At 39.1% G+C, this 13,675-nt stretch overlaps 1 protein-coding gene and 1 pseudogene across 1 annotated transcript; one reads left to right on the top strand and one right to left on the bottom strand.

The window, feature by feature from the left end:
• Positions 1-6,536: 6,536 nt before the first annotated feature.
• On the bottom strand, positions 6,537-8,096 carry LOC121999837. Its single transcript, XM_042554470.1, has 5 exons — positions 8,026-8,096; positions 7,713-7,968; positions 7,411-7,622; positions 7,084-7,351; positions 6,537-7,010 (listed from the first exon to the last, which is right to left on the bottom strand). The coding sequence occupies exons 2-5, from the start codon at positions 7,965-7,967 to the stop codon at positions 6,678-6,680; spliced, it is 1,068 nt and encodes a 355-aa protein (XP_042410404.1). The 5' UTR covers position 7,968; positions 8,026-8,096; the 3' UTR covers positions 6,537-6,677.
• A 3,166-nt stretch (positions 8,097-11,262) lies between these two features.
• On the top strand, positions 11,263-13,203 carry LOC122000713 (annotated as a pseudogene).
• The last annotated feature ends 472 nt before the right edge of the window (positions 13,204-13,675 follow it).

Below are 13,675 nucleotides of genomic sequence, written 5' to 3'. Positions count from 1 at the left end.
AATGAGGATTTTCTTGTAGTGTAGATCTACACTTAGATCTACAAGGGAAAAAGGTTATACCTTTGAAGCGAAGCCCTTCGCAATCCCGCAAGTCCAAGGTACGCTGGATCTCAAGATTGTCAACGTAGACAATCCTCTAGAAGTATCTGTTGGAGTGTATACTTAAAAGTTTAGCTTTTGTACACATTTATTTTGAAATAAAGAATCACATTAGTCAAATGTTTACATTTATTTGTTAAATGTAATTGTTCAATTAATTTATATAGTAGATAACATGGAGTGTGGAGTCACACTTAGAAGATCATGTTGTCGGTTCTCTATAAATTATAAATAGTTGCTCATAACTAAAATGGAAAGGAATAAACCATCAGAATAGACGTAGTGTAATTAAGTATTAGTTTATCTTGACTAATAAATTACACTGATACACTTTAAGTGTATTGAGTAGGATCATTTAGGTAAGTTCTTTTTGTACTGACTTATTAAAAGAACTAGACCTTAGTTATTATGGAAGTGTGTGCTCTTAATCTTAATATAATAACAAGCATGTATATTTAATATTTATTTCTTTGACTTATCAAAGGGTGAGGTTTAGCTCGATAAATCAATATGTCCGATAAGTTGAGAAATGATATTACTTATAGTATGTGTTGTTGATTATAGAAGGAATCTGTGTCCTAGTTATCTAGGTTGAGAATGTCCCCAAGAGGAGCTCATAAGGATTGTCATGTTAAACCCTGCAGGTGGACCTAGTCCAACATGACAATAAAGTTGGGTGGTACTACTCTTGGAGCTAGATATTAATTAAATGAGTTGTCAGTAACTCACTTAATTAGTGGACATTCATAATCTTAAACACAGGAAGACTAACACACTCATGATAAGAAGGAGCTCATAATGTAATTTGGGATTGGTGTGGTAGTACGGTAATAACTCTCTAGTGGAATGAGTTATTATCAATGAACTTGAGTTGTGTGTTCGGGGCGAGCACGGGATACTCGAGCTCATCGGAAGGCCAAAACCAATTTCTCCTCTAGGTCCCTGTTGTAGCCTCAATAAAGCCTCAAGTCCATCTAAACAAAAGCCTATCTTGGTGTCCAAGAAGGGGCCGGTTCATTGCTTGGTGACCAAGCAATAGCCGGCCACATATTCTCTAGAAGTGGTCGGCCCTTGCTTTGGGCAAGGGGGCCGGCCACAATATTTAAATTAGGATGGTTGTTTTTGAATTTTTAAATTTCCTCAAATATTTACAATTTGTAAAAAGAGAGATTTTAAAAATTTACAAAATTTCCCTAATTTAAATTAGGCCACAAGGTTTTAAAAGAGAGTTGTAAAATTTATAAAACTTTCTTTTAAAAAGAAATATTATTAGAGATGTTTTAAATTTTAAAACTTGGTTTAAAATTTTAAAACTTTCCTTTTAATATCCACATTAGAAAAAAAAAAGAGTTTGTAAAATTTTATTAGAAGTTTTCTTCTTTTAAATTTTATAAAAAAAATTTCTTTCTTTCCCTTTTAATAAGTGGTCGGCCACCTTGCTTGGTGCCCAAGCAAGGAGCCGGTCAAATAATTAAACATCAACAAATAGTTGTTTAATTAATAAATCAATCTAGGATTGATTAATTAAAAGGGAAGAAAAAGAAAAAATTAAAAGGAAATAGGAATGAGTCTAATTTTTTTATAAAACTCTTTCCATAATTTTCCGTTGGGAAACTAATATAAAAAGGGGGGAAGGGGAGGCCTTGAAAAACATAACAATTGATATTGTGTTGTTGGAGATCATCAAGTGGCCGACCCCTCTCCCTCTCTTCCCTTTGCTCTCTTTTGCTCCTTTGTGGTGGTGGTGGCCGAATTCTAGAGAAGGAGGAGAAGCTTTCTGGGTGGTGTTCGTCTTGGAGGATCGTCGCCCACACGACGTCTAAAAGGAGGCAAGGGATACGGCAGAAGATCTCGAGTTTTTTAGCATACAAGGAAGAGGTATAACTAGTATTTAATTTCCGCATCATACTAGTTAATTTTTCTTTGTATAAATACCAAATACAAGAGGCGTTCGATTCTTGTTTTTCGAATTTAATTTCGATGTTGTGTTCTTTTTCTTTTTTCCTTGTGATTTGATTGTTCCTTTTGGTTAACCTAGAGTTATATAAGGAAATTAAATATTAACTTTCCTTAAAAGGCTTTGTCTAGTCGGTGTGGTTGCTCCCATATCCAAGAAGGCCAAGTGTCTCGCCATGCAGCACTGGAAGCCAATTTTAGAAACTAATATTTAATTGAATTTATAACCTAGGTGATTTGGATCAAACGTGTTAAGTTCCACAGGAGATCCAAATCTAAACCTAAAAGAACATATAAGTTAAACTTGGAATCAAACGTGTTAAGTTCCGCAGGAGATACAAGTTTAACTTAAAAGAACACATGGTAGCTAGGAAAGGTTCAGATCACGTATAAAATTTTTGTACAGTGGAGCCATTGGATTTTCTGAGTAGCAACCAACAGTATCCACACGAACAAGATGTGTTCTCTAACACCCAAGGATGGAGAAGAGAGCACCACAAGTGTGCTAGCACTTTCTAGGGCTCTCGGATGGGAATGAAAAGAAAAAGGATAGAGAAGAGAAATAGAATGGATCTTATGAACACTCTTCTTCTTCTTCTATGTGACAATCACTCTACCTTTTTCTTCATGAAACTCAAACTCATTCACCTTCTTTCTTGCTTGAAAACTTTCGGCCAAGAGAAGAGGAGAGGGAGAGCTTGAGGAAAGCTTGAGGAAGAAGAAGATGCAATTAGCCTTGAATGAAAAATAATGAATCCCATTCATTTTGAGTGGTCGGCCACATCAAGAGTAACTCCTCTCATTAATGTGGCCGGCCACATTAAAGCAAAGGAGAAGATGTAACTTCCATTAGGTGGCACAATCATGTATTAACTATGATGATGTGGCACATCATCATTGGCCACTTAATGCCAAGTCACACATATGATGTGGCATAAAGTCAAGTCAAACTTGACTCTTCCTCTTTCTCTCAAGTCAAGTCAAACTTGACTTAATCTCTCTCATGGTTGACCTAATCCAACCATTTAATTCAAGTCAATTTAACATAATGAATCTAATTCATTTAATTAAATTGATTCAATGAGTCATAATCTAAATTAGACTCATAAAACACATGAATCAACTTGAGTCCAATTCAATTAGTCCAATTAGGATTACTCTTAATCCAATTTGATTCATCAAATAAATCTAATCCTCTTGGTTCATCATATGAACCTAATCTCCATCCACTTGTTCTTTGTGTGTGACCCAATAGGTTCTTGTAACGTTGGCAATGCCCCTAAACTCATTTAGAAGCATAAGTAATGAGCGGTATCTAGCAATACATCATTACTACCCAAGTTACAAGAATGTTGAGATCCAACATCACCTTGTGACTACTAATTGTGACTCCTCACAATATATGACAAGTGTCCTTCTATCCTAGACATCTAGATTGATCAATGTGAGGCATAGACCGTGTCATCCTCTAATTAATCTAAATCTTGAACTCCAAGTAGACTCACTCAATCAAATGAGCTCAATATCTCATATTGACTCATTTGGGCATGGCCATGCACTTCGTGGTCTCACTCTATCAAGAATACCGATGTCTCTCCCGTCATATAGGAGGGATAGATCTCATCTACATCACTCACATCCCTCTGCATAATTCATTACATATCCAGTAATCGCCTTTATAGTCCACCCAGTTACGGGTGACGTTTGACGAAACCAAAGTACATAACTCCTTATGTAGGGAACCATGGTGACTTCAGGTCTAAGGACTAGTAGTCATACTAATAGCCACATGAGAAAGTATATGACACTCATATAACGATCCATGATACTTTCTCATGGCGGGTCATTCAGTATGCATTCTCTAATGTATACTCATGTGTCAACTTGATATCTCTATATCCATGACTTGTGAGATCAAGTCATCGAGTTGACCTACATGCTAGTCTTATTGCATTAACATTGTTCCTGAATGTTAATACTCGACTAGGAATGATTAAGAGTAGTGTTCCCTATATCATCTCACTATCGGTTCAACTAACCGATTGATATAGGTGAGAACCTTCTACTCAAGGACGCTATTATATTTAGTTTATTTGGCACCAATACAAGTAAGTATAATAACCAAAACACATGCCTTTATTTACATAAATATGAATATGATACAATAAGTCCATAGTACAATCATCGAATGATTGACTTTAGGGCTCTAACTAACATACAAGAATTGTTGTTAAATTCCTAGGTCCAGGGGCCTTTTTATAGCTCCTAAAAAAGGTTATCAATAGTTTGAAGGCACCTTCAAGTGGGTCCAAGGCACCTTCAATAGGCTAAGGTTTATCCGTCGAAGGTAAAATTATATCTTTGGCTAACAGTTATTGAAGGCGCTTCCAACAAGTTGGAAGACACCTTAAACACTGTTCATGAAATGCACGTTCCAAGCCATTGAAGGCGCCTTCCTTAAGATAGATCTGCTCCTTAGTTGATCTTCACGTGAGTGATGCTCCTGTTAACCGGAGTTGAGCTTATCCAAATCCAACTCCGACCTTCTCCTCGAGCAGGCTTCCTCCCCGCCTTCTAGTTCCTCGAACGTCGTGAACGTCCTTCTCATCCATCGATGTACTCTTCTACAACACCTCATCCCTTGGATGCACCAAGCCCATCAACTCCCTTCCCGTGTCATACTTCTTGCTAGCTGCGCCTTCCTCTCGACTTCTTGTGTTTCTAAGCTCCTTCACACTTAGACACAAGGATCAAATACACAAGACTTAACTTAATTTGGTTGATCACATTAAAACTACTACGAGGTACTTACAGGTTTAGCAAACAACCACGATTAATACAAATGGATTTGATACACTTGTTGGAGTCATATTGGTCGAGTTCTTAGATATTAATCTATTATAATAAAGTCTATATATTTACCAGGGAGATACCCCAAGTAGTTGTATTATGATATTTCTATTGTTGGGATTTAGAGTATGGTGTGATCAAGCCCGTGTGGCTCTACATGTGTTATATTTCTATTCTTGCCTGTACGGGTATGTATGTTAATTTTTTCTATTGTTAGTCAGTCCGACATTGTTGTTGTTGTGGATGGTTGAGATATTGGACTTATATTTCAAGTGTATATTTTGGTTTTGTGTTGTTGTGATTTTGTGGTATGTTCTCTTTATGGAGAGGTCATGCTAGAATTTCTATATAATTCACATTTAAATTTTCAAATATATCGGATGATTGTTTCAATGCATCCATTTTTCACCTACCACACACCAAGAATTATAGATTTAAATACAAGTTCTCGAAAGGATTAGTTTCTTAGATGGTTTTGGATTGGTCCTATATATAAAAAGTGTCAATTTGCAACTAGTTTCAAGTTTGAGAATGCATGGATTCTTATGAGGTTTCAAGTATTTTTGAAACCTGATACAAGTTCCTCTGATAAACCATCTGCTTCAGTAATGAGCTACTGATGTGTCAAGGACCATAGTAACATAAGCTAGGGCTTTATTTAGAGTAGGTGAAACAATGAAACAACTCCAATAGAATCATTATTTCAAGTACAAATAAAACATACCTAATCATCATCACTAATATGTATAAAATCAAAATATTATTTTATCTCTTCTATTGGATCTTTCAACTTAGTTAAATTTTTAAACTGGGAAACTCTCCTCCCTAAATTTTAACTTAATATTGAACCTGAAGCAGCACATGAAATTTGATTTCCAACATATGTAAAAGAAGTGGGTAAAGATCTTTTTATACAGGTGAGTCAGAAAAGTTCTTTCTGTCTCTTCTCTACTCTTGAAAGACTGATGTATAACACCTTCAAAATCATTAAGTTTAATAGATATTTCTACTCGTCATGAACACCCGATTCATGTCCAACAAAGATAACACACGTTATTTCCTATATTAAAAACAACATTTAAAATATTCTATAAACAAAAGATTAAAATTAGAGGAAATTATAACTTAAAATGAAATAACTTATCATTCAATAATATAAAGAAATGTTATTTTATAAGTTTCCTACAAATTGTAGGACCAAAAAATTGAAGTTCTCAAAAGAAAAAATAACATATTACTAATGATTATATGAAAACCTATTTCAAATTATGTTCAACAAATTACTCATCCATAACACTTACATGTGAGATGAAGTGAAACCCTACATATCATCATATAACCATAAACATTCTAAATTAAATAGACATAAAAGAAATAAATCAATCTTGTATAAACTATAAATTTACGCATACACATAAGAAAACAGAATTTTGGATAACAATATCAATAACCTTGGCGATATCAAATTGAGTTCTCAAGTAAATATGTTATTCAGGAAGCTGCAATCCCCATGATACCACCTCGACCTCGACCTCGATTTCATCGTGCCCTATATCGCAATTTTAATTTTATATTATGTTAAAAGCATGCTTACATAACAATAGGAACGTTTAGTTAATTGAAGTGGCAGATACGACGTCAAACGAAGCATGAAATTAATATCGTCTGCTCCTCCACAGACCATTTTGACACCTCAACAACCGTTCATTATTTCGACTAAACACACGAGTCCATGAAAGATCATATGACCTTACAATATATACCGCTAAAATTTATTTCTTATGAATCAGATTCCGATCCCCGGAGTAATCGTGACGAACTAGAAGTTCTTCGAGTATTTTGCGATGCCAATGCTCCTCGTAGAAGAATAAGTGCCCCTCAGGATTCTCATGATAATGTATCCAAGGAAGCTTCATCGCGATGTAGCGTTGCACCTCCTTCTGAACGATCTTATCTTCACTGCCCTGCCAAATGTGGACGGAGCCGTCGTTGTTAGGGAAGGGATCGACGATATCCGTGGGATCGAATTCCCAGTTGCTGAAGACGACCATTATATCCCGGTAGGCGGATTCAAAGGCACCTTGTTGCCTTGCTATCTTCTTGAACTGTACAAGCACGCGACCTGTTAAAAAGCTAGAAATGGAAAATGAAGATTTAACTCTTTGAGGAACAGCTTACTCCAGTTATTTGTTCTTCCTTGTTGGCTCTCTCTCTGATTTTCTTGTCCTCCTCAGATAACACGATCGGGTTTCCTGTGGAAACAGCAGAAGCATCGAACCATTTCTGAGTCATCCAACCATGGAAAAAGAATGGCAGATAGTGCGCGATTCGAAATGCCCATCGATCCTGTCTCGCCAATTTGCCGTATGCCTCTGCCGCTGTCTCGGCAGGGAGAGACCGCCACCAGTAGTTGATCGCCGGCACAACAAGCGCTACTCCTCGTAATCTGATAAAGAACACGTTGAGTGCACGAAGATCGATCAAAAGGAGGCGAGTTTCGCTTGCCTGTGCGGTATGTAGGAGAGGCAGCTCCATGCAGCATAAGCCCCCATGGAAATTCCGACCAGGTAAAACTTGTCCCCGATCTCCAGCTTATCCGCGAGTTCCTCGATGTCGAATGCCTCGCTTTTGACACTGCGCTTTGGATTCGGATCGCTCTCGCCGTACCCTGCTCGATCGAATGTCAACAAATAGATCCCCAGTTCAACTAACAACTCCTGAAACAAGTCACAAAGGGAAAAAAAAAATAAAGATCAGGGGAGGGTCATTGAATGAATCACTACTACGGTGGTCTCTGGTTTTCTCACTTGGGATGCAGGGAACGAGTCTCTGGTTGAATCAAAGCCATGGACCGCGATGATCTTGTATTTAGCCTCGTCCTTGGTTGCCCCTGATTCCTTGTAGGCGAGGTGCCTTCCATCGTTAAGCACAATCCTGGGAGCGGTGACAGGCGGAGCCAGCGGTCGGCCACAGATCCTTGGAGGGGGAGGTTGAACAAAGTCCTTGTAAACCCAGGCGACAAAACCAAGCAGCAAGGCTACTGCTACTCTGGCGTATAACATCCTGCAACAAAGAGATCAGTGAATCTGGAGGGATAGCACCAGGAACTGGAGAAATCACCTGGAGGATAATGTGCATTGAATTCAGATGTCCCTACAAGTAGAGTTGCTTTTGGCAAGTGTGCCATGACTGTCCTTTCTTGAACCCGTAATTTGAACGACCAGCTGTTTGTGTAAACGTATATGGTAAGTCTTTTGTGGTCCAGTCAGACTGGACATGGTTCGGGCTGCACTTGATTCGATCTACATGCACTTGCTTAGTTGGTGATGAATTTATATATTAGAGACTAATTATCGTGGTAAATTGCCCCTTTCCAGTCGTTTTTTATTCTGATGACGTCTCTAATTCTTCCAAAACTCTTGCACAATCGCGTGAGATATCTTTCTTCCTTGAATGTTCATAGACAGGCTTATTCGGGTTTATTGACTGAGCTCAATGTCTCACCTTATTGATAATGAGGATAGCACGCCTCGATCAGTTTCATTTACTGGGCTCAATGTCTCACCTTATTGATAATGAGGACAGATTAGATATACCATAGTCTCACGTTTTCTCTGCTGTCTAAATAAAATTAGGAGATGATTGATTGATCGATCGCTAATAGTGTAAAGGTTTTTGATGGGATGGTTGGACTGTCCTGGTTTGCTTCTTGTCAAAAGCGCATTTGTCTTGGAGCTTTGCTCTTTTATCAGTAGAGTTGATCGGGTTCGTGGAATTGATTCGTACCATTAAATAATTTAAATAAGTTATATTAAAATTTGAAGTTTTTATCAAACTTAATAGATAAATTTTTAAAATATCTAAATCATGTAATATAGTTTTAAATTTATCGTGTAACTACTTCCCGTTTTATCGTCGTCCTCTAATCAATTCAACTAAAGAAATAAATCAATTGAATTGATTTTATTTTGTTTGAAAAATCCAATTTAGATCAAAATCAGTTGATGGATCCAGAGATCTCGGAATGATATGAAATCAATTTCTATGTGTTTATCTAGTTCTCTTAATTGTAAAAATACTATCAAATATCAATTTGATCCAATATATTAAGAACAGTAATTTTTTAAAATACAAATATATTTGAAAAATTAATTCATGTTTAAAAAAATTAAACTGTTCTCAATATATTCGATCAAATTGATGTTTGATCGTATTTTTATAATCGGGAAAACTAGACAAACAAATAAGAATTAATTTCATGTCATTTTGAGGTCTCTATGTTCATCAACCGATTTTGGCCGAAACCGACTGATGGACTTAGAGACCTCGAAATGACATGAAATCAGTTTATATGTGTTCGTCTAATTCTCCTGATTGTAAAAATAATATCAAACATCAATTTGATCCCATATATTAAGAGCAATAATTTTTTAAATATAAATATATTTAAAAAATTAATTCATATTTAAAAAATCACTGCTCTCAATATATTATGTTAAATTGATATACTCATAAGAACTAGAAGAACTCATAAGATATAGTTTCACTTTCATTCCAACCTCTCTAGGTCTATTAACCGATTTTTACCGAATGAACCTATATTGATTTTATTTAGGTTCATTCGGCTATAGTTTAAAAAAAAATCACTGTTCTAAATATATTACATCAATAGATATTTGATATTATTTTTATAATTAGGAGAACTAGATGAACATATAGAAACTGGTTTCATGTTCTTTCAAGGTCTCTATGTCCATTAGTTGATTTCGGTCGAATATACAGGAGAACTCGACCAAGCTTCAATTCATACGATCATCTGCGCTTTCGATTCGACTTCCAAACACTTCGGCTTCCTACTATAACTCTGCTGCGACGCTGCCATGCTCATCTACTGCTAAGAAGCCTCTCAAACACTGAGCTCGAGCCGACCAACTTCGAAAAAAGTGTTCAGTAACTTTAAATTCTGTACTTAAGTTTTGTAAAAGGACAAGTGTAGTGTATTACACTTGTTCCGACTTTCTCTATACTTGATTTCCTTTTCCGGCGGTTCCGGAAGAGGTATTTTAGTGAATTATCTATTGATAGATCCACGGGGCTTGGGTTTTAGAATAGGAGTCATCGAAAGCTCCAAACTAAGCTAACCGGCCGTGTTTAATTCTAAATTCATACTTGTATTTTTTTGTGTTTTCTGCTACGTGTACTTTACTTTTCAAAATCGAAAAGAACGAGTTTTTCAAAATCACGTGATTCATCCCCTTCCCCTCTCTCATGTGTTACTCGATCTAACAAATAGGACTATTGATTTTCCCCTGAATCACATGGCACCCTCCAAATTCCTCGCGTATCAAATTCTAACTTGGTGAAAAATGAAAGTCGATATGTGCATGATCTAATCCATTGTCGATCCAAAGCTTGCCCCGCCCTATTATCTTCTTTTTCAGATATAAGAAATGCTAAACCATACTAGCCTACTTCTTATGAAAACTTGGAATTAGTAAGGGTGGCTCCAGGGCTTAGCGCAGACGATGGGCACATGATGTATATCTATATATACCTCCCTTTATATCCATAAAATTAGCATTAGAAGAACCGTTAAGATAACGGATCTACCTATAGAATTAGTAAGGGCTCTCAGGACCTAATATCGGCCTAAACCAAGAAATATTCAACAAAAAAAAAATCTCAAGATTTTCTTAATGACTCATATTTCCCACTCAAACCACTAAATTACTGCAATAAATCAAAATATGACCATAGATAGTTTTAGGCGATGAAGAAAGGGACGGAAAAGAAAAACATGCATTTTTCTTAGTTGTGAATTTTTCTTTCTTTCAAGACTTGCTATTATTGAATAATTAGACAATTCCTTTTAAATCTCCAAACCATAGAAGGCGGCCGATATTATTATTATTATTATTATTATTATTTTGTTCAAATATCAAAGCAATACAAAAATAAAGGGACAGAAAAAGGAAAAACAAAAACAAAAGTAGATGGTCGCTTTAAATACAAGCCTTCTCGTGGACCTACGGCTATAATTTTTATTTACTTTAATTTAATCCCTTCCCTTTGGGAAAGGCACGCATCTTTGGGGGCAGATCCGGTCCGCAGAGACTACTGCGCTCGTGTGCGAGCAACGGCCCGTGCCCGTTTCTTCTTTGAAGTGATCAGTGAATAGCATCATCATCGCCGCCTCACGCGGGCAATGGAATTTGATTTCGTAATTGAAGTGACATCGCACGAGTACGCAGGAACGATCATTTTAGTGCTCTCTTGGGCCGCTGATCTAAAACGATCTTCTCCCCTCTCCTGCGCCGAAGCCCATCGCGATGCCGTTACGTTGACCACCTGCCCCGGCATCATCTCTTATCTAATCGAACCTAAAACCACACAAATTCCACACGCTTTCGCCAACCCACCGCAACATCTGTGGTCATTTCGTACCATCCGAATTCATCTCTGCTCTCCAATCCATGAAGTTGCAGGCTCCGGGTGGCCTGCGAGGAAGGTGAAGAGAGAGAGATGGAGGTGCAGGTACCGGATGACTTCCGGTGCCCAATTTCCCTGGAGGTGATGACGGATCCGGTGATTTTGTCCTCCGGCCACACCTTCGATCGCGCTTCCATCCAGCGTTGGCTCGACGTCGGTAACCGTACCTGCCCGGTCACTAAACTACCCCTCCCTCCCTCCCCTTCCCTCACCCCCAACTAGCCTCATCTTCTACCTCGCCGACCCTCCGCCGCCTCCTCGTCCGATGGCCACCTCGACTCACTTCTTCTCGCCCGCTTCTCCTTCCCCTCCGACGCGCCTACTCTCTCCGCCGTCCTGCGCCTCGCGCAGCGAGGCGGCGCCGCCTCGCGCCGGCTCGTAGCCGACTCCGGCGCCATCTCCGTCCTCATCCGCCACGCCGACGCCGCCGACCGCTCCGAGCTCCAGCACCTGGCCCTCCGCGCCCTCCTCCACATCTCGCTCGACGGGGACCACGCCCGCCTCGGCCTCCTCGCCGAGGGCGCCCTCGACCCCGTCGTCTCGGCCCTCCGCGGCGACCCTGCCGCGGCCCTCGCCGCCACCCTCCTCACCAGCCTCTCCATCGTCGACGTCAACAAGGCCACGATCGGAGCGCACCCTGCCGCGATCCCCCGCTTAGCGGCGCTGCTCGGCGACGGTGACGACCGGCAGCGGAGGGAAGCCGCCACGGCTCTATACGAGCTGTGTAAGTTCGCCGAGAACCGGAGACGGGCTGTGCGAGCCGGTGCCGTGGCGCCTCTCGTCCGCTTCGCCGGGGAAGGATCGGAGAGGGCCGTGCGTGTCTTGGGACTCCTCGCCAAATGCCGAGAGGGGAAGGATGAGATGAGGAAAAAGGCTGGATTCGTTAGGGCTTTAGCCGACGTCGTCAGAACAGGGAGCCCACGGGGCGTGGAGCACGCCCTCGTCGTGCTCAACTTGGTGTGCTCCGATAGCCAAGAGATGGCTTTCGAAGCCATCAAAGTAGGCGTTTTGGACCTCTGCTCTGTTTTGACCACCGACATGAATCAAAAGATTGGGAAGAATGCCATGGAATTAGCTCTCAGACTCGGAATTTTCTCCTCTCCCTGCACAATAACGAAAATAGGGCGGTGAAGCTACTTGATGGGTTGCTTTACTTGATACCTCAAGGTAAAAAAAATGAAGAAGCAATCTTTGATCATTTCTTTTATCCTCTAGACTCCTTTCTTCTTAGTTTTGTAGTTCTCTTCGATAATAAATCCTGTTTATATGAAAATTGTTGTAACTTGTTATCTTGATCTTTAGTGTCTCAATGGAAATTCGATTTGATGCTAACCAGCAAGATTGCCATTACAAGTAGTTCTGCATCTGTTTCTTGTGAGAATGCATTTACTTGGTTTCTGAAGAGTAGAAATAGAATTCTTAGCCACTTTTTTCAAGTCATCGCAATTTAGAACTATTTATCATTTTATTATGATTCAAACTGTGTGATCTGATAATAAGTATGTTCAACTCAAATCAAAAGAACATGTTTAATATGTGTTTGATTTATTTCTTTGAGGTGTAAAGGAGATTGTTTGTTTTGCAGTGAAAACACTTCTGCAATGATTTATCTAAGATGTTATATGGATGGATTGTACCAGTTACGGCTGGTGATTTGCTAGCATACAAATATGCATGTGCATTGTTGCCTTCAAATGCATGAAATTTAACTGGAGATCTGAAATTGGAATCAATAATGCATCCTCTGATGATATTGTTGAAGCTGGGAATAGCAAATAGAACCGGTAGAAGCTGAATGCTGAACAAAAATATACAGGGAATGGACCACTCTGAAGCGTAGGGTTAATGGTGATTCCTGAGGCAAGGAATAGATAAATGATAAAGTAGGAAGGAGTAATTTAATGAAAGGGACATGACTGAGCTATGTTGGATCATACTTGATTCTTTAAGGTAAATGATTGCTGGTTTCTTCATGGCTGCCAAAGTGCCAATGATGCTACTGATTCATGACTATTAATACCAATTTGCTCAGCTCTAATAACTAGTTGAACGATCTCTTCTTCGAAGCTTGTTTCGGAATTCTGCGGCCAGAGAGAAGCCGGTTATGGTCGGGACTCGGGTAGGATCGGTTGCTGGATGTTCATTTGAGAACAATGTTGAGGCGGATTTTTGGGTTCAAGGAAAATTCCAAAATATATGAAGGGCATATGATTAAACCATGTCATTGATGCCCTGGGTTTCCTGGCTAGAGTTGACACCCTAATATTTTATGATTAGGGAA

The sequence above is a fragment of the Zingiber officinale genome, chromosome 7A (assembly GCF_018446385.1).
Source record: "Zingiber officinale cultivar Zhangliang chromosome 7A, Zo_v1.1, whole genome shotgun sequence".
NCBI classification, from domain to species: Eukaryota; Viridiplantae; Streptophyta; class Magnoliopsida; order Zingiberales; family Zingiberaceae; genus Zingiber; species Zingiber officinale.
The sequence above is the reverse complement of the archived record's forward strand: the minus strand, read 5'-3'. Positions and strand labels throughout refer to the sequence as shown.